Here is a 20,743-nt window from a genome sequence, read left to right as displayed (position 1 = left end):
CTGTTGTTTTATTTCATTTTTACACATGCATTGTCTTGTACTATTATTTTATTTTATTTAAAAATAAATAAATAAACCCAAAGTTATTTTACTAATAAATCAGAATAGGTTTACAAATGACTAGGATTACTAATCCTGTAAACAGGATTACCAATTAGGTCAAAAGTTACAATCACATCAATGTGAAATCCCAAATCATCATGTGAGAATCAGAACCTTCTAAACATTTTGAGTTCACACAAACAGAAACAGTGAAAAAGCTCAGGCCAGACAAATACATCACAGAAGAGCACAGCAACAGGTCAAAGTTCATTTTTGGAAAATGCCCTGAAGTGTCCTCAGGTACCAGTCTCCTGAATCAAATGAGAAAAATGTTCATGCATTAGTGATCAGGTATGTTTTTAGCTCCATTAAAATGAACTGTATATTTATAGAGCTTGTCGATCACTTGAAGGGGAAATGCCTTTAGCTTATTCTAAAAAGCTAAGAGATTTCATTTCTAAGCCTTTTCTTTTTGCCCAGGATGCTGGTTTAGATTAGTCGTCCTAAAACATTTAAACATCTGGGCAAAGGAAATGTCATTATTTCATTAAGTAGCCAATTTATTAATTAATGATTATTTAAAGAAAATAATATTTAGTATTTTTGATGTATTGATGTATTTCTAAGTTAAAATCTAATCAATGTTACTTGTGTAAACACTTCATTTTATTTCCAGTTTTTCACTCTTTGATGAGCACACTCTGAATTTCACTGCCATCAAAACAAGACTTTCGGTGATGACTCTATACATTATGAATAAGACAGAATGGCAGGATAAAAACTGTACAATGGCAACAATGGAACCAGATTCTCATCCACTCAGTTATAGTACAATAACAGCGTTGAGTGAATTCTTAAAAAAATCTTTTCTTTTTTTGGTTCTGGCCTTCCATCCACACAGAATAGATAGCTAAATGTTTTGTTCTGATTTGTATTGATGTTATTAGCATACTTCACACATTTCTATTTAAATATGTTGCTATAACTGATTATAATGACTGAGCCTGATTTTTTGGGTGCTCAGTGAGTGAGGCACATTGGTAGAGTGACAATACTTAAGATGTGTAGAATTGTTATTTTAGAGCGACCTTATTAAAATTAAGATGATACCATGAATGCAGTTGTATGAAAAAAAAAACAACCTGTAAAGCATTGAGCTCTGACACCGTCTTTCTCCACTCCTCCTCTGTCATTTCTTCTTCTCCTCCATCTTGCTCCTTCACCTGATGTCCACCTGAAACCCAATGTAAAGGGAACCTGTCCAGGCTGCAGTGTGTTTGGACACAACCATAAAGAAGCGTTCTTATTGGCTCTCACCGTGGCACGTCAGAGCAGTGCACACCCAGCTCCCGCAAGCGCACACACACTTGTTGCATTCTCTGTGGGTTTCAGCTCCATCCTCAAACACTTCATCCTCCAAAGCGCATTCTGAACAGAGTACAAACAAGAGCAACAACACATCACTCACTATTTCCACTGTAGCTGCAATATGTTTGCTTAAAATGTTCACTTGTGCCATACTTCTCTCCTGCGGGTGGTAGGTGGGGGTCAGGCAGTTGATGAACTCAGGTAAGCTCAGTTTCCAATCTAAATTTTCGTCTGACATTTCAATTAAAGCATCGACACAAAGAGACCTGGGGAGAGACAACAGATTTTCAGGAAACTGCAAAAGCTGTGGACAAAACACAGCATCAGCAAAAGAGGACCTGAGTAGCCGTGTCGTCCCATCAGTGCTCTGACTGAGACTCAGGAAGTGAAGGAACTCTTTGGAATCCAGCTGGGAATCCCCGTTATCATAGGCCTGCAATGAAGAAAATACTATTATAATAAACAGGGACAAGTACTATAAGATTTTAAGGACTTTCAGAAGTTCTGACAATGTGTCACCTGAAAATACATTTCCAGGACTTCACTGGATGATGACTGTGATGATGAAGATGATGAGGCGTTTGAGGCCAAATGATTCTGTTCCATCTTTGAGTAGATCCACCGGATCGCCTGCTCTCTCAGCCGATCCCGCTCAGACAGAAAACACACAACTACAAGCCACACAAGCAGACAGATCCACTTGCAGATTAAGATGTAAGACAATAATTTACAACGTAAAGAGTTAAAATGTTGATGTTTAATCTTTTACAAAAGCCTCACTTACTTGGACTCACATCTGTCTTTGTCAGCTTAACTGCAAGTTAAAAGAAAGAAACAAAAACGCCTCATAAGATCACAGTTTCTATCATGTCCAGGGTGATGACAGCCTGTTAGAAGAATGTGAACTCACCCACACACACTCCTCTGTGAGCCATGTGTATTTTGGTTTGGGTAATGCAAGCGTCTCTGTGCAGCTCACAGTGATTGCGGTAGGATTTGTTGTTGCTGCCACACACCCAGCGCTCAGTCGTCACAAAGCTGCAGACAGCAAGAATAAAGACAACGGAAAAATAAAGAATGGAAGCATTTTACAAAAGCAATTTAAAGCTGCAGTACATCAGTTTTATTTTAAAAAAGATTTTTTTTGCATATTTGTAACCTCCACTATGTGGAAGATCATAGTGCTATTAATCACACTCAGGTACGAGCTGCTCAATGTGCTAGTGGTGGAGAAACAGGTCTCACATTACAGGAAAACAGTCTATCTGTCAGCAGCCTGATCACTTCATCGAAGGAGAAAGTCAAGAGAACTTTAAAGTGTTTCAATTATTAGTTAGGATTTTTTTGTTCTTATTTTAATTTCACATGACATTTAGAGGTGAGAGTTAAGAAAATTTGGCCAGAAAAAAGTTAGAAAACAGTTCTCACCCTCGCTTGTCAGATTTCTGCAGGGTTTTCTATAGGGATAAGGTTCTGTAAACAATGTTTCAGATTCACTGCAGGATGCAAGATTTATTCTACCTGAGTAAAATCAGAAAACAATAAGAAGAAAAGCTAATAAATCTGTACCTGTAAACAGCGACACTCCGCTCGTCCTCTGTCGGTCGACACACACTCCCTGCCTGCACCACACAGCATCCCGCCGCACACAGGCTGATCCTAAAATACACACACAGGCAAAGTGTGTGTTTAAACCTGTGTGGGGGGTCAATACTCTCTTTCGTCCTCCAGATGGTGACCTTTAACCTCAAGCATGAATGGCAAGGCCCAGCAGAAACAGCTGCATAGCGGAACAGAGCGTTTTTTCTTTTTTTAATTTTAATTGAAACTTTCTCTTTGTGTAAAATTCGATAGAAATCAGATTAGTGTAGAAAATATTACAAATATATAGTTTGGTGGCTCTATGCTGTTAAAATTATTACTAAGAAATTTTTATAACATACATGATAAAGTTAAAATGACTGCAGTAATGTGTTTTTGCTGATCAAGAGAAGGAAAATGTCTAGAATCAACCTGAAATTTGAATTTCAGCAAAAACAGATAAACCCACATCAGCAAATGGAAATGTGACTGAAACAAGAGAATTGTTACATATTTCAGAGGAAAGGACTCTGAAAATCCTCCAAAAAGGTGCAAAAGATGTCTGTGAGCAAACCATAAGAAGTCCTGAGGAGGTCTGGGGTTTAAGTCCAGAAAGCCAATCTAGATGCTTTCTGGACTTGAGTGTTTGGTCTGCAGCTAACAGAGCATCATAATACTCATAATGTCATAAAGATGTTAATGATCACAATGTTGTTTTAAATGTAGCCATGGGGTAGTTAACTCACGGACACAGCGCCCCCACCCTGCGCTGAAGACCTGCTGTCACTAGTCTGCAGGTTCAGCTGGAATTATATCTCTCTTTGTCCATCGCCTCAAAAATATCCATTATCCTCACAGTGCATTGCTATATGTGTGTGTGTGTGTGTGTGTGTGTGTGTGTGTGTGTGTGTGTGTGTGTGTGTGTGTGTGTGTGTGTGTGTTTATAAATGTCGTTGTTTTGAACAAAATGATTAATATTTAGTACGAGAACTAAAGATTTAGCTCATGGTTAAATATTTCGCTTGTGAAATAAATACAGTATTTATGAATACTTTTTTGTAAACTTAATATTTATATTGATAATTAAATATTTAATTTGAAACTGTGACATTTTATGAATGTCATTTGACAGGTTAAATTACAAAAATGATCTCAGTTGATTTTGGTGGAGGAGAAATCCTGATCTCAGAGAAATGCAGCACAAAGAGGATTCTTGTGATCACTAAAACACCATAGCAATCATTAAAATATGTTTTTAAATGTCTGAATTCTGTTAATATTTGATGAAACTGTAACTGTAACTTCTCACTTTGAAGCAAAGAATGTGTATGGAAAGCTTCATCAAGTCCACTGGAGGCACGGTGAAGGCTCTGTGAGTCTGTGGATCTGTTTCTGTAAATCTTGTTCGACTGCATCGTGTCATGACACCTACAAATTACCAAATCAACCCTGATGCATAAAAAACGCCTCTTACTCAGTTGTGTTGAAAGCACTGTGAGGATAGAGTTCACATTGACCATAATTACAGCTGCACAGCCAGATTACTGCAACCATGTTCAAGTCCAGACTTGAGATAACAATGAAAACGCAGCTGGTGTCAGTAAAAACTTAACGGATCAACTAGCATGACTTCAGAGAAATTCTGACTTCTTGCAATAAACTCACTCAAGCTTTGAAAAATGTACAGTATTTCAGCAGCGGTCATTATGATCACGAATAAATTCTTCCAGCGTCTACAGTCAAAACAGTTGAAATGTTCATGGTCAGTGTTTACCTTTGTGAGAGGAGAAGAGGATGAAGGAGAAATGAGGAGTAACAGCAGCAGCAGCAGCGCAGAGATCATCATCTGGAAGACATCAAACGTCCAAAATGCTTCGAAAATCATAAACAAGAAGGAAATGACCAGCATCATTGCCAACTCAGCTATTGTTAAACAGTTTCAGTGAATGTTAATAAATGGAACAATAAAAACTATGAAGAACAAACCTTAAGTTGACTGTCAACACATGCAAACAGATAAATGTTATCTGTGTGTGAAGGAGTTCTGTCAGATCTGTGAAGCTGCTGGTTCTGCAGAGGAACATCTGAGTAAGAGAAAATAAAGGAAAAAAGAAAAGAAAAGGGAGGAGGGATTCAGAAACAGAAAGAGGAGCAGCTGTCCTGGTGCCCCTCCCCAACACCTGCTGTCTCCTCCTGACTGAATGTTAAAGCAGCTGACATGAGCCGACTGCTTTGAACTCACACCAAGACTCACTGATGCACAAACTGCTTCAAACCTACATTTTCAGAGGATTAACTAAATATAATGTCAGAAAGTTTGCTCATCTTTATTTGACCTCCATTGTCCATTACAAGTTTTGTTTTCATCGTTAAAGGGGCAGTATTATGTAAAATCAACATTTTTGAGCTTTACATCATATTATAAAGTTACTCCCTCATCAAAAATATATTTGCAGTGCTGCTTTGATTCTTTCATGCATGTTTGAGAAATCCTTTAATGTCCATGGCAACCATTCAGCTTTGAGAAACATGGAAACTGCAGCTCCACTTCCACCTCACAGAGCAGCCCTCCTCTGACTTCCCCTTTTCAGCTCCTTCAGACTAGCCAACAGTAATTAGCAAATACTTGGTGGAGCATCTACTGAGCTCACGATAGCAGCTACTTCTCAGTGCAGTGCTGGTAAAAACTCCGCCTTCATGACTTCCTGAAGGCGGAGTTTCAGAAAGAGCAGGAGTTTCTTAAAGAGACAGAGGCCCAATTTAAAGGCGATGAATTACAAAGTCGAATGTCTTTTAAGACATATTTGATACAGACAACATTTTATAGTAACTGAAGGTAACATAGTATGCTGTAAAATCCTGTCCCTTTAAAACTAATCATGTTTTTTCTGCGCTTGGTTCTACTGCCAACCTGCAAAACTTTAAAAAGAATCTAAATTGAATCATTTTAACTTCAACTGTTGCTGCTAGAAAACTAGTAACTGTGAATGCAAGTAATTGCCTGTTTATATTGGACTATTAGAAATAGGTGTAAACATCAATTTATTCCTAGTAATGTCTCCCTTCTTGACTTAGTGCAATTCCAACCCTCAGGCCCTCCTGCTCTGCATGTTTTAGATGTGCCTCTATTCCAGGGCAGCTGATTCAAACAATTGCATGACCTCTTCTGCAGCCATCAAGTACTGCAGAATCACCCACCGATTCAATTCTAGTGTGTGGCAGAAGTGAAACACCTAAAACATGCAGTGGAGCGGGACGGGGTGGGGCGTGAGGACTGGAATTGAGAAACACTGATTTTGGGGGAGGAGCTGTTAGTCTTGTAGTTGATGGAAACACTTAGTATTTTTAAGCTCTGAGTTCAAATTGTGTTGTTATTTCTTAAAGTGAGGGATTTCAAATGTTAAGTATTATATATTTATTGGCTTATTAACTGTTCAGCATTTAGTCCTTCCTGCACCTGACATAGTTTTAATGGACAGTTTTTTGTTTCGTTTTGTCTTGTTTTTTTCTATTGTAATCTGGAGCTCTGCACTAATTAAATATTAATTATTGGTGTTTCTATTGTACCTTCTTGTAAAAAGAATTGTCCATTAGGGACCTGAATAAAATCGGAATTAATGTAGTACCATGATATGAACAGCAGGGGGCCAAACCACATTATTTAAAATGACTAAGTTGGGTTGAAACTTAGTCATTACAGAGAGCACTGTTAATTTCAGTAAATATAAACTTAATTTTAACATTATTAAGAGTTAATTCAGCATCTTTTCCATTTAGATTAAAGTGACAACATTGATTTACTGTCTGTGATTTCATCTATTTATGTAATTTTACAATTTCAGACATGTGACACGAGGCCCCATAGTGTGAAGGACTTAGAATAAAGAAAGACTTGAATAGCATATAATGTTCATCAGACAACAAGGCACAAAGAGAATATCAGCATCACATCTCCAGCTGCCTCATCACATAAACAGAAACAATAACACCACAGACTACAAGAAGAGCATTGATGATTGATTAGTGAATATTCTGAGGGGATAAGCTAGCACTCAGAAGTTTTTTTTGTCATCTAAAATATTCTTTTGTAGCTTTTCTTTCATCAGGATTCATCCAGTTTTCTACCAACTTTTAACTAAGATTTTGTGACTTTTTATCTCATTGGCTCACAAGAAGACATTTTCTGCTAATTTTCATTGGCAGATCAAACAACCAAGCATCGACTGTTCAGACCACCGTTTTTAAATGCGTTCCTCATCCTGGAAGCATCCCAGTATCAGAAATTTGACTGCCAGCCGTGTGTCCGAAGAAGGACTGAGCCTCTGATAGACCTACCTTCACACCTCCATCCAGTTTACTGCGACACCAATGGAGCCCTTCCTAAAATTAGTCCAAAGAGTTCAGGACAAATGTGTGCACTTTTTGCCTATGTGTGTGTGTGTGTTCTCTTTTGAGGAAAGGAATGCTATCGCTCTTAGTGCAACAGATAACAGAGGTGTGATGCAGGCAGGAGGACAGTGAAATCTTTCACCAAGACATCACTGCCCACTCAGAGGAGCTGATGAAGAGGTGATGACAAGAAAGTCTGCTCAAATCCTGCTGTTCATCACTGAGTAAAGTTCAGCTTTGCGATATTTTCCATTAACATATCATTAAGCATCAATAAATTTCACATTCAATATTTTCTTTAAATTGTCAGTCCAAAACAAAGCACACTAATATTTCTCAGACTGTTTTCAGGTCTGAAAGAACTCCTGGAAAAGCACAATCTTACTTTCTGTTCAGATTTGCATTATTTTTCACCAAGATCTTAAAGACGAGTTGCAACTTGACATTATGTGCATCAGACCCCGCACCCCTGCAAAGGGGTTTGAGTTATTCTTCAATGGTTTTTCCGTGTTATTTTTCCCTTTGTTGTGGCACACTGTACTAAATTAAAAATCATTCCGTTTCATTTTATTAACAGAATTGTTCTACCGCTGTGGATGGTAAGCAAAAGAATCATCTTTTAGCCATACAGCATTCCTGTATGGCTAAAAGCATGCGCAAAATTTACACATATCAACAATAACATGCAACATGTCTGCAGGGATCTTCTTGGGTTCGAGTCTGGGCTTTGTGGAGGCCAACCCATGTATGCAAACACTTTTTGATGAACCCTAACGTTGTCACCTTGACATCAGAGGAGAATACCAGTGTACTCAAAGAGAATAACTGAACCAATTTAATTGAATCGCTTCAATTGATAAGTAATTCAATTAAATTTATCAAATTAATTTATCATGTTGTGTTAACTTTACACATTTAAGTCATTCTTACTCAAATGATTTAGTTAACCTTAAATACTGAAGTAAACTAGTAAAGGATCTTTTATTAATTTTTGTTTCTTTGGCTCAGGTTGGCTTTATTTGAGAGTAATTAAGAGTAGTTAATAGTAGTATGTAATAAAAGATCATGAGGCCAGGAATCGAACTTGAGACGGCCGTGTCGAGGGCTGAGGTCTCCCTGCGTAGGTCTGTTGGGCTCCTGCACCACAGCCTGTTTGGTTCTGTTCCTGGCGAAGCTTTTGTCATTACATCAGATGTTGGACATTGAATTTAATTGTTTCAAGCAAAGTCAAAGTAAAATAATCCTTTAGATTAAAAATGTGTAACTTTTAAGTTAACTCAACACAAAACAGTAAGTCGTCATCATTAAACCAGAAGAATTAAGTGCGATTAACATAAATAAGTCCATAACATGAACAACAGCCCAAATACATTTTTAGAGTTTCCATCCATTCATGGAATAACCTGGTCACTCTGTACATTCACACGCTGCACTAACCTCATTCTTTCTGCTTGTCATTATTGATGTCAATGAAACAGATGTTTTTTTTCCTCCATCCTGGTTTGTTTATTGTCTGCTTTAACAAACAGGTCATATGAGGCAAAAGCCAATGTGTAAAAGTTAAAAGAGACTATTTGAGAAATTAGTAATGTTTTATCGCATTTGTGTGACTTTTCAATATGTCTTTGATTAAATTTTATGGAATATCAATAAATTTAAAATTCAACTACAAAGTGGAACTTAATAGCTGCCCAATAGCCTGAGGTTGTGTTAACTCAGCAGTCAACTCGCCTTGATATCGTCTGTCATGACACGATCAAGAAACTTTAGCACAGAGCCACCTTCTCAAAATCAAAACTAAGTTTAGATTGTATTATATCTGGTGTAAAATCAAATGTTTGTGGTGGGATAACGTTGCTCCTCTCTGATGTTGTCACATGGTGCCACCGCAACTTCAAAAGTGCAAGATAAAACCCACCAGTAATGGCCTGTGGGAAGTGATGGTGTATTTGAATCTATCACAAGTTCTGTTGTCAAAAAAAAAAAAAAAAAAAGTCGTAACCAAAACAAATTTTCTTTGCATGCATCATTAGAGCCTTAAGCAAAATTGTGGGAGAAAATTCTCTCCTTCCACCATTCTGGAGTCATGAACTCATATCACATGTTGAATCTGTACACATTACGTCTTGGACAAAACTACTCCTTAAATCATTGATCTTTAGATACCATGTCTCAACTCCAGGCTCACACAAAACACCTAAAAATAAATTTTTTGCTTGAAAGAGTTGGAAACAGTTTGAGTTGAATCTACAAATATGGAGACGAAAGCAAGGAAAACTAAACCTCTTTTATTGGAGCCATGTCCTGTGAAAGTATTGCTTTTGTTTCTGCTAATAATGTGGATTGCTGCAATCAACAGTCAGGGAATTAGATCATTTTCACACCTGTTATAAACTGATTGCATCTCTGACAGTGCTGTCTACAATATATATTCTATTTTCATGTATCATCTAGTGGTAGTAAAAGCAGCAGCAACAACAAAAAAACTATTATGTCCTGGACTTAAGATGAAATACTGGGAACAAGGGTGTAAGAAAATGGATAGATGGATGGATGGATGGATGATGGATGGATGGATGGATGGATGGATGGATGATGGATGGATGGATGGATGGATGGATGGATGGATGGATGGATGGATGGATGGATGGATGGATGGATGGATGGATGGATGGATGGATGGATGGATGGATGGATGGATGGATGGATGGATGGATGGATGGATCCACCTTAACCCACAGAAGGAAGGAATCCTTGTGATCTGGATCATATAGTTTGTAAGCAACTAAAAGACTTGCTCCTTAAATTCAGCTGAACTTGGATGGTTAATGAGAATTCTGTCAGTAGCTGTTATTTAAGGCAGAAAAGGGCAACCGGAGACATATAGAGAACACAAGAAGGAATGCAGGACGGAGACCTTCAGCTATTGTGTCCTCATACAATGCACGACTTCCTTCAGATGCCAGAAGCCGCAAACAAAGATACATTAATTTTGAATAGCAGGCAGCGAGGCACCAGGCCCACTTCCTCTAGAGATGTGGATAAGAAAGAGAAGCAGCAAGGAAAGGAGGAGGGGGGAGAGGCGTGTATAAATCACAACCTCCCTCACATTTAGTTTCACTCCAGATCTCTGGATCCAAACAGCAGCTGGTTGGACTCTGTTTGCTCAACTCTCCTAGTTCATCCGTCTTTGCGTTGGTCTCCATAAGTTGTTTTTCTGAGATTGAAGTTGCCGGCCTGGGCTGAGGCAAACTGCAGACAACAGAAAGGCACTGTGGCTTGTGTCAGATACAAACTGTGTTCAGCAAATCTCTTCGGATCACCTGTGAAGTAGGGCATCAAGTGCCTTGTTCAAGGGCACTTCAGCAACACCGACCACAGAGGAAAAAGGCGTCCATCGCTTTACCGTCATTAAACCTTTTGTGAGTTTGCATCAAACTACCAACGTCTACATTTAAAATCAGGTAAAATGTCTTCACAGCTCTTAAGCACCCTGTAGTCCAGAACTTTCTGAATTTGAAAACAAAAACATCCTCAACCCTCTTATTGAGGGTTGAGGATGGAATACAGACAATCCTAAATTTTCCTGCCATTTTTATTGTTAACATCATCACAATCAAGTGATAATGTTACAATCAAGTGACTATGTTAACTTCAGTTGTTGTAAAAATTTTATAATATGACTTTAAAAAACTGATTCAAAATTTAACGTCTTGAAATTGGGCTTTTTTTTTTTTTAAAGAAAGTAGTTTAGTTAAAAAGCTAATTTATTTCAGCAATGCAATTCTGAAAGAGAAACACGCTATGTAGCTTATTTACTGAAGTTTTCAAAGCTTTTTCTCTTAATTATGATGTTTTTCAGCCAAAATAAAAACATGACATTAAGAGTAGAATATTACATTAGACCAATAAAAAAAAGCTTAATATTTGTGTGGTTAATAGAAAATAAGTTAAAAACATTCTTGGAAATGTTTACTTATTTTAACTCAAAAAATTTATTTAATTAGAAAAAAAAAGCTTCATTTGAACACATTTTAATTTATTGAATGATAATTGATTTATTCTATATGTTATTGAAAATTCCATTAATTGTCAGTGTGAAGTGATTTCAAGTCTTGATCATTTTTTAACAGACAGAGGAGGAATCAGAGGAGGAGTGTGTGTGCGTGTGTGTGTGTGTGTGTGTGTGTGTGTGTGTGTGTGTGTGTGTGTGTGTGTGTGTGTGGTGTGTGTGTGTGGTGTGTGTGGGTGTGTGGGGGTGTGGGTGTGCGTGTGTGCGTGTGTGTGTGTGTGGGGGGGGGGGGTGTGGGGGGGGTGCGTGTGTGTGTGTGTGTGTGTGTGTGTGTGTGTGTGTGCGTGTGTGTCTGTGCGTGTGTGTTTGTGTGTGGGGGGGGGTGTGTGCGTGTACGCGCATGCGACAGGATGCAGGACAATACGCTGGTAATGAACACACACATGTATTGACACACAAAGGTCAAGCGAAAGTCTATACCAGGAAGTAATATTGTTATTAATGATGCTGGGAGCACTTGTGAAAGACATGAACACACACACGCACTCAAACACACTATCTGTCTAAAGCTCTTCTGGGTTTAGAAAAACAGGAAAGGAAGGGCATTAAAGTGGTTAAAAATGGAGTTCTGATTCATCTTTGGTTCCTTCCAGACATCATTTAAACAGTTTCTGCAGTAAATTCAAAGTTAAATGTTATCTTCTATTCTCCCCTGCCCCCTTTCAGGAGTTAGAACCTTTTTTCCAATTAAATCACGCCAACTAAATTGTAAATTGTAATAAAAAAGTTAATAAAAGTAATAGATGAAAAGAGTCCATTCAGAAAGAGATACAGAAAGCAAAGTCAGATCATGTCATTGAGTTCAACTGAGGTGCTTCGTAAAATGCTAATTACATTTCAGAGAAATCGGCATGTCTGCTGAGAAATTTTGAGAAGTTCTTTCTTTTATGGAATGAAATCCAGCCGGAGGAGATGGAAAGATTCTTTACTCAGCTGTGTTGCAACTGGCTCCTTAAAACCTGGGAAAACAGGGTTTGTGAAGTTTTCCATTTTTGTGTATTCATCTCTGTTTCTCTAAATAAACTACTTTTCTAAATAGATGAATACGATGCTTTACGGATACATATAGCCAGCTAACTAGTTAAATAAATAAATACATAAAAGCAAATGGAAACTTGAACATAAGATGACCAAAAATGTTATTTACTCTGAATGACGTTCTTTTCCAAGATGAATAATAGACATTTTTATGACCAAGAATTCACCAAAACAGCTACCTGAGATCTCTTTAAGATCTAAAATGTTTTCAAGCGGAACCTGGCAAGATAGGAGTAACATTTACAAGCATCAACATTTACATTCAACCAGAGAAACAGATGCAATTAGCTTTAAAAGCATCAAAGCATAAAATAATAAAACGACATAACTATCTAAATAACTATCTAAAGTGATGACAGTTTTAACTCTGTTTTGTAACAGTGTCTCAGAATCACTTTCTGCCAATTTAGATTTGCTGAAAGTCATTCCAATACGTAAAGAATATTTTAGAAATACATTCGTATGACGCTTAAAAATGTGAATAGTTCATATATTTAGCTTATACTTATATATAAGCTAATATACTTATATATATAAATAGTTTACATAAGCGACTTGTATTCATTCGTTTCATCCAGTTCAACTTCATGGGTTTTATAAAGGGTTTAATAATCGTTTCTACAGGATCCAAATTGTAAACTCCAAAGTTTGCTAAAAAAGAGAAGAAATACATGGAGGTCCTTTTAACTTAAAGAACACAAGAGGGCAATGATACAGTGAAGGCTTTCTGTGTGTGTGTGTGAGTGCGTGTGTGTGTGTGTGTCCAGTTTTCCGTCCCCAGAGGCAGACAGAGAGGGAGTGTGGGAACTGGAATGAGTCTAAACTAAAACTGGGCACAGACATTTTTATAAATGGGGTCAGGGCCAGAGCGGAGATGGAGTCAATAGGGTTAAGATAATAGAAGAACACACACACATATACTCTCACACACAACACAACATGAGGGCAATCTATACTTTTTAATAAAAGTATAGATTGCCTTCTTCACTGTTTAATTTTAGAATTACTTATAAAGGTTGCAGGAGACAGTAAGATCCTCTAAATGACCTTTTATGCATTACGTTTGTTGCTCTCTGTATATATTATCATATCTGACTATAAAGGAAAATCTGCAACATAATCAAAATCGCACCCTTTTCTGAAGGCATGAAAGCCAAGACAGTAGTATGGGGTTCCTTGACGCACCATGTTTCCCCCTGAACATTTTAAAACTGCTGTTTGTTCTCTCTTACTTTCGATCGTCTTGCATCTGCAGGTCAGTGGCTCAGTGGTCATCAGGCGGGTGAATTAAAAGCTCCAAGCGCAGTTTGAGTCAGTCATGGCAGACTGGAGCCTTTTGGGAAACTTCCTGGAGGAAGTACAGGAACACTCCACCTCTGTTGGCAAGGTATGACCCGTCCAAGCACAAAAAGACACGCTGCGTATGTCCACATGACGCAGGACAACACTCTGACTACTGATAAACATTTATACCCTCAGAATAGAACATGTTTCTCCAGACTGACCTGTTTATGTCCTGGTCTGAAGTTTATGTCTGGGCAGATATAAGATGATGTTAATGCTGTTCAGTTTGCTTTACTGTGCAAAAATATGGAAATCATTCATTCTGGAAGGGAAACACATGAGCTTATATTATCCAACATCTGTGTTGCATAACAGGACAGTGATGCACAATACTGTGTTTTCATTGAGTTAAGCTCAATAAAAACTATTCATGAAAACTCTGAGAAAAGTGAAGATTTGACAAATGTCAGTGTTTGTGTTTGTGCAGGAAAAACAAAATTTTAGGGTTCAGCACATTTTAGTCTGTGACTTAATGTGCTGTGAATAAAGTCTGTGAATAAAGTGCTAATAAATCCACATACTTGCCTTGGTGCAATTCAAACACAATTGAAACCTCCAGGAGCCCAGTTTAATTCCAAGCAGGAAGTTCTGGTGGTTTTACAGCAGGGGTGCTCAAGTCCAGTCCTCGAGAGGAACCATCCTGCAACTATCAGATGCATCTCTGCTCCAACATACCTGAATGAAATGAATGACTCGTTACCAGGCCTGTTCAGAGCTGATCCCGGTCTGCTGGAGTAAGGCTTCATCTAAAAGTTGCAGGATGGTAACTCTTGAGGTCTGGACTTGAGCACCCCTGTTTCACTTGCATAGGTTTTAACTTTGTGCTGCACTTCCCTCTAGGGGTTTGGCATAATCCCAAAACGGATTAAAACAGGTGTCGGCTCTCAACAAAGCACCAATGCTTTCAGGTGCATTCAGGTCCTGAAGCTGTGCTAGAATGTGAGTTCTTTCAGTGGAAACACACTGTTGTATGAACAGAAAAACAAATATATGCACTGGAATATTTGTCTTTCTCTTGTTTTTTCCCTTCGGGCACAGGTGGCAACATTACACTCTTCAAAGTAAAATAACTTTATTGGTTGCATGTGAATACGGCCAGGAGTTTTATTCTAAACTGAAGAGGAAACAAAACTTGCAGCGGTGATGTTGTTGTTCTGCTCTTGAGAAAATTAGAAAACTCATAATTCTGAGTCCAAGATGATCAAGAATTTGACTAATGCTGAAGTACCACATCAGTAGCTTACAACACTTCACATAACTACCGACAAGGATAGTAATTAACATTTCTACATGTTGTATTTGCCATGTTGGTTTTGCTTCCAAGCGTTTTCATATGGATTCTGCTTGTTGATTGTCGTTCCTCAGGTGTGGCTGACCATCCTGTTTATCTTCCGTATCCTGGTGCTCGGTACGGCAGCCGAGTCATCATGGGGCGATGAGCAGGAAGACTTCAACTGTGACTCGGTGCAGCCGGGCTGCGAGAACGTCTGTTATGACCGAGCATTTCCTATAGCACACATACGATACTGGGTAATAACCTGAACACACTGAATCAAAATTTGTCTTCACATCAATTAATATTAGGACTCTTACACATCCTGACCCAGAAACTCAGAAACTGATTTGAAATCTAAGACAAATTATCTGTAATTATCTGTTCAAACGGTCTGAACTCTCGGCTATTGAGAAATGGAGGTGATTTTACTCAGTCGATGAAGTTTGCCTGTGACGTGAAATGTGCCAATTTGACTTTATGAAGCTTACAGGAAGTTGCCTGTTCCATAGACAACCATCCTGCACTGCAAAGAGAGAAGAGCTGAGTCGAATGAAAAAGCTTTTCATGTTGGTGGCCAACATGGACTGACTGCTTCGTTCATTTCCTCAGCTCCCACTGCTGAAACTAAAGGCAGACATCACCATTCACAACTCTTTCTGTTGGCTGACCCGGTTAAAATACTTATAGATTTTGAGAACATGAGAAATCCCAGACTGTGCTGTAAATCAGATTTGAATCATGCAGGACTGCATAAGAAGGTAATGGCCAAGCTAGTGTGATGCCATAAATTCACAGTGTGTTAAAAAGCATGAACTTGAAAGGTGTTTCCACCTTTTGTGATGTTACAAATGCAAATATGTGTATGTGTGCACAACAAATGCACAACTGTGCAGAAATTCTCCCGTTGTGCTTTGGCACTCATGGCTGTTGTCTTTTCAGGTGCTGCAAATTGTATTTGTGTCGACTCCGAGTCTAATCTATATGGGCCACGCCATGCACACGGTTCGCAGGGAGGAGAAGAGGAGGAGCAGGGAGGAGGAAGAGGATGCGGGTGGAGGAGGGAAAGAGGAAGACCAAGGAGGAGGTGGAGAAGGAGGAGGAGGAAGAAACAAGCAGGGAAGGAGTGCTGAGAAGGATGAAGGAAAGGAAAAAGATGAAGGTTCGTCTGCAGGTCGAGTTCGGCTGAGAGGGGCACTGCTGAAGACATACATAATGAGTATTCTGATCCGTACCATCCTGGAGGTAAAGCTTTACTGATTATACTTTTAGCCTGGTAGACATCTTAAATCACCTCACACAACTTTATACATCCTCAAAACCTTTTAAAGACATCTTTGCTTTCTGAAAGCTTTTCTTTAGACTTTGGCTGCTTTTTAAAATATGCATCAATTCTATCTACTACTTGATCATGACTGCATGTTAAAAATCTTGAGCAAAAAAGCATGTTTGATAAGCACTAGAAAATGAATGCCCATTGACTGAGCTCTTCTCAAACTGGAATCAAAGCTTGATTGTTTTTGTTCTATCTAGGTGGTGTTTTTGTGCCTGCAGTACTTTCTATATGGCATCTTCCTCCATTCTCTGTATGTTTGCAAGGTAAAAACAGAAATGATCAAAATCATCTCATAAAGCCATATCCTCAAATTCTAACTTGAGTGTATTTTCTTGTCCTCGAGGCGTTGCCGTGTCCACATCCAGTCAACTGTTATGTCTCCAGACCCACTGAGAAGAATGTCTTCATTGTGTTCATGTTGGCTGTTTCGGTCGTCTCCCTGGTGCTCAGCGTGATCGAGCTGCATCACCTGGCATGGAAACACTGCTGCAGGTAGAGGAGTGGATATCTCAGGAAAATAATCCTTTTGTTGGTCTGCATCTCGAAGCAACACCCTAATTATTTATTCTCAATAGGACTGTAGAACTGGTGTTATGTGCTCCATCTTCCTGGTTTTAGTCAGAACTCCAGCAGCAGAGTTCTGGATCAGCTGCAGCTGGAGGATTTTATTTTTATGCAGACCTGTGAAGACACTGTTGCAGTAATCAATGTGACTCTAGAGAAACGCATGGATGAGTTTCTCTAGACCTCGCTGAGACATTAGTCCTTTAATCCTTAAGATGTTCTTTCGGTGACAGAAGGCTAACTTTGTAACTGTCTCTGTGTGGCTCTGAAGGTTCAGGTCTGAATCAATCACTAAATCCAGATTTTGAGCCTGATTGCTGGTTTCAGCTGTATCAGGTGGAACTGTGCATTGACTTCAGATCATTCCTCTGTAGGTCCAAAGATAATAACTTCAGTTTTGTTTCTATTCAGCTGGAGAAGGTTTCAGCACATCCACATCGGATAAATCCAGGCATGGAGTATACTGGCTGCTTCTAGCTGTAAAAACATAGTTTCAGAATCAGTTCGCAAAAAACAAAATTTCTGCTTTTAACTCAGAACAGCTATTTTGAAGACTATTCAAGGCCATGTAGCACCCCAAGATAGTTTAGGTTAAATCATAGTCTTATATTTTATTGGTTTGTGTTTATTATCAACAGGAAATATAAGCAGGAAGGAGTTTCCATTTGAAACTAACTCCTTTAAAATTTCTATTACAGGAAGTTCTTCTCCTCAAAGAGTGTCACGTCTGCTAACACCTCCATGGGCCGACAGATTTCCATGTCTCCACCTCGACCATCAACCCCACCTCCTGATTTCAATCAGTGTGTGACTGGCTCCTCGCACTTCCTCCCGCTCCCCTTCCCTCACAACGGACTGGCCTCTCAGCAAAACTCAGAGAACATGGTGACGGAGAACAAGAGGACCGCTGCGGTCAAGGAGGCAAACTTTCTCCACATGAATTACTATTCAACCAAATGGGAGAACTGTGGAGACGGCCAGATTCAAGATGGAGTGTACCTGAGTTCTGACAGTAACAGCTACAGTCCTGAGAGCAAAGACATGATGTGCCTCCAGATCCAGAGCAACGGCACAGATGGGCTGCTGCTGAAGGACAAGAGAAGATTCAGCAAAACAAGCGCAACAAGCAGCCGAATAAGAGCGGGCGATCTCTCAGTTTAGAAATCTAACCGCAGATAGACTACAGCTACAACTCTAGCTTTCAACAGGGTTCATGACTCTTGACTTTTTTCACATTGGCTGTGATTCCATTGACTTCACAATTGGGGATGTTGGATTAGGAAAATAAATGCTTACTGGAAACACGACAATTTCAAAAAACTTTAGTTGTTTTATAAAACGTCTCTGCTCTAGGATGACATGTTTTTTTTGTTGCATCACAATGTATCTCTTTTGCTAAAGTATAATGAGATATATTCATGTTTCAAACATGGCCCTAGTGTTGGCATTAGCTGTCACAGAAGACATTTGCGTTTTATTCAAATTTTGGGTCAACAAGCACCTGATAGTTGGGAACAACTCGGTATGCGGCATTTTGAGGAAATTGTAGCCATGGATTCAACACTTTGGAATGACACAACTTTGCGATGCTGTAGAGCCATGCTGGTGGAGCCAGTTACTCAGTGTCTGTAAAAAGTCAAGCCTTCATTCTCCTACCACTTGCTGTTATCTTCTTTGTCATTTTAGCCAGTGGTAACATCCAGCTGTTGATCACACGAGTTGTGTGATATGACAAAAAAGTGCCCTGTTTCAATGCAATTTCAAAGTACCTCTATTTCAAGGGAGCCATAAAAACACCTCATTCTAGTGCAACACCTTTTATAAAAAGGTATGAGATTTTGAGAAATTGGCGTATTTCTTCCAATGTATTTTTGTACTTTCAATTTGCACTTTTCTATGGTTAATGTAAACATGAGTATTAATAGCCTCTCAAATGATTTCTGTAGTTCTTTTTAGATGAGGTGCTGTGAAGTTATTAGTAGGTCCCTTACCAGTTGCACAAAACATAATATAAGCATGTGACTGTTGGTCATGTAAGCACATTGTTGGTGTGGGGGAAGCTAACAGCTAGCCACACATGTACCATCTGTTACACTTGGTGCTGTTTTCTTTTAGATTTTGAAATAGTAATAATAGTATTGTCATTTGTTATTGCATTTCACCTGTAAATCATCAGTCTGTTCTAGTTATGTCGAGAACGGAGCAAATCATTAGATTTTGTATCAGTTGTACTATAGCATAGTTTGGTTAAAAACAAACAAACAAACAAAACAAATATTGTTGCATCATGTTGTGAATACTTTCAGTTTGAGTCCATTTAAGTTTTAATTTAAAGTCATCTAAAACAGGCGGCGTTTGTTCGATTAGCATTTAGCTTCCACCACACAGCATTTATTTAATTCCAACATGCTCACAGTGTTGTAACATCTTTTGACCATATGTAAGGGAATATTACTGATAACAACCGTTTAATCATTATAGGCTGCACCTGAGCCAGTTGGTTTTGTGACAATGTGAAGGCCTGAAAATGTATATAGAGTCCAGGAGCACCATTTATTTTCCTTGGTGCTGTGGAAGAAGGCAGATGTTAGCTTCTGCAGTAGCGCTAATTTGGTTTCCATTGTGAATATTAAGATATATTTGGCATTTAAAATATTAAGATAGGCAGTTCTAAGCATTTTTATGGGGTTTCTGAAATGAGGATTTTAGTAATTTATGTGTGGTTGAAGTCCTCAACAGCATACGATGAGCAACCATCATACGCTGTACTTACGATGATATTTTTGATGATGTGTCAATATATGTCACAGAATCAGAGATGTTTTTCACTATCGCTTCCTTGTTTTCAGCACATCAGTTAACAACTCCTATATAATTTTTAAACCATCTGTCAAATGTTTTTATTTAACATTTTATTGGAAATATTCCCAAATAAAAATATACTCTCACACTGTTTATCTGATATGAGTGGAATGTTGAGACAAAAATGAATGTAACTTTACCACTTAGGTTCAACTGAAGCCTCTCAGACTTTTCTTGTTCGCTGAAGAAGAAAAAAGAACTTGAGTATCAGACAGTAAGCTGTGATAATGAAATTTGAAGAAGTGTACTCTGGGGTTACAAACAAATCTTCCCAAGCTGGTTCCCATGACCAGCGTCCAGAACGGGAATGTGGCTGATGGGAGAAATTCCATGAAGCTCGTCTTAATTTAGCAAAAGTTTGGGAGCAATAAAAATGTTGCTTCTCTTTTCCTTTGTTTCAGTGTTTTTACTGTTATGGATGAAAAATAATTTTATGTGTATTTCAACTAAAAATAACAATATATAATTTAAAAATATATATTTTACCTCTTTGTAACCAAATGATACTTACAAAATAGCATTTTACAAGAAAGACCTGGCCGAGAGGCAGCAAGGGTTATACAGCCATGACAAGTAATTACACAAATAATTAGTAATAAACAGTCATGATTTCAGGAAGTCATCCCTGTAGCTCTGACTCTGGACTTAAAAGTTTTTGATTAAATCAGTTAAGTTAATTTTGAGTTTTTTGCAAAAAAAAAAAAACCAAATGGACTAGTACTAGTTCCCTTTGCAGGGAACTAGTACATGGTTGGATAAAATAATAAAAATATTTGTAGAGGAATTAAATTAGAAATAATTTTTCTTTATGTTTGTCTTTATATTCAAAGAAAGAAAAGGATGAAATCAACATTCAAGTTGAGTTTCATGGCCA

The 20,743-nt window shown here is 38.3% G+C and overlaps 1 protein-coding gene and 1 pseudogene across 1 annotated transcript; one reads left to right on the top strand and one right to left on the bottom strand.

Moving 5' to 3' along the window:
- Window positions 1-127: 127 nt before the first annotated feature.
- Window positions 128-5,052, bottom strand: LOC129353932 (follistatin-related protein 1-like). Its single transcript, XM_055023360.1, has 10 exons — window positions 4,978-5,052; window positions 4,766-4,837; window positions 2,980-3,069; window positions 2,321-2,448; window positions 2,195-2,224; window positions 1,930-2,081; window positions 1,564-1,843; window positions 1,360-1,470; window positions 1,185-1,276; window positions 128-353 (listed from the first exon to the last, which is right to left on the bottom strand). Exons 4-10 carry the CDS (start codon window positions 2,343-2,345, stop codon window positions 339-341), a joined length of 705 nt encoding a protein of 234 aa, XP_054879335.1. The 5' UTR covers window positions 2,346-2,448; window positions 2,980-3,069; window positions 4,766-4,837; window positions 4,978-5,052; the 3' UTR covers window positions 128-338.
- A 5,464-nt stretch (window positions 5,053-10,516) lies between these two features.
- LOC129353956 (gap junction alpha-5 protein-like) lies at window positions 10,517-20,224 on the top strand (annotated as a pseudogene).
- Window positions 20,225-20,743: the final 519 nt, after the last annotated feature.

This window comes from Poeciliopsis prolifica, unplaced genomic scaffold (assembly GCF_027474105.1).
Source record: "Poeciliopsis prolifica strain line A6 unplaced genomic scaffold, Auburn_PproV2 SCAFFOLD099, whole genome shotgun sequence".
Taxonomy (NCBI): domain Eukaryota; kingdom Metazoa; phylum Chordata; class Actinopteri; order Cyprinodontiformes; family Poeciliidae; genus Poeciliopsis; species Poeciliopsis prolifica.
This window is presented reverse-complemented; position numbering and strand designations above follow the sequence as displayed.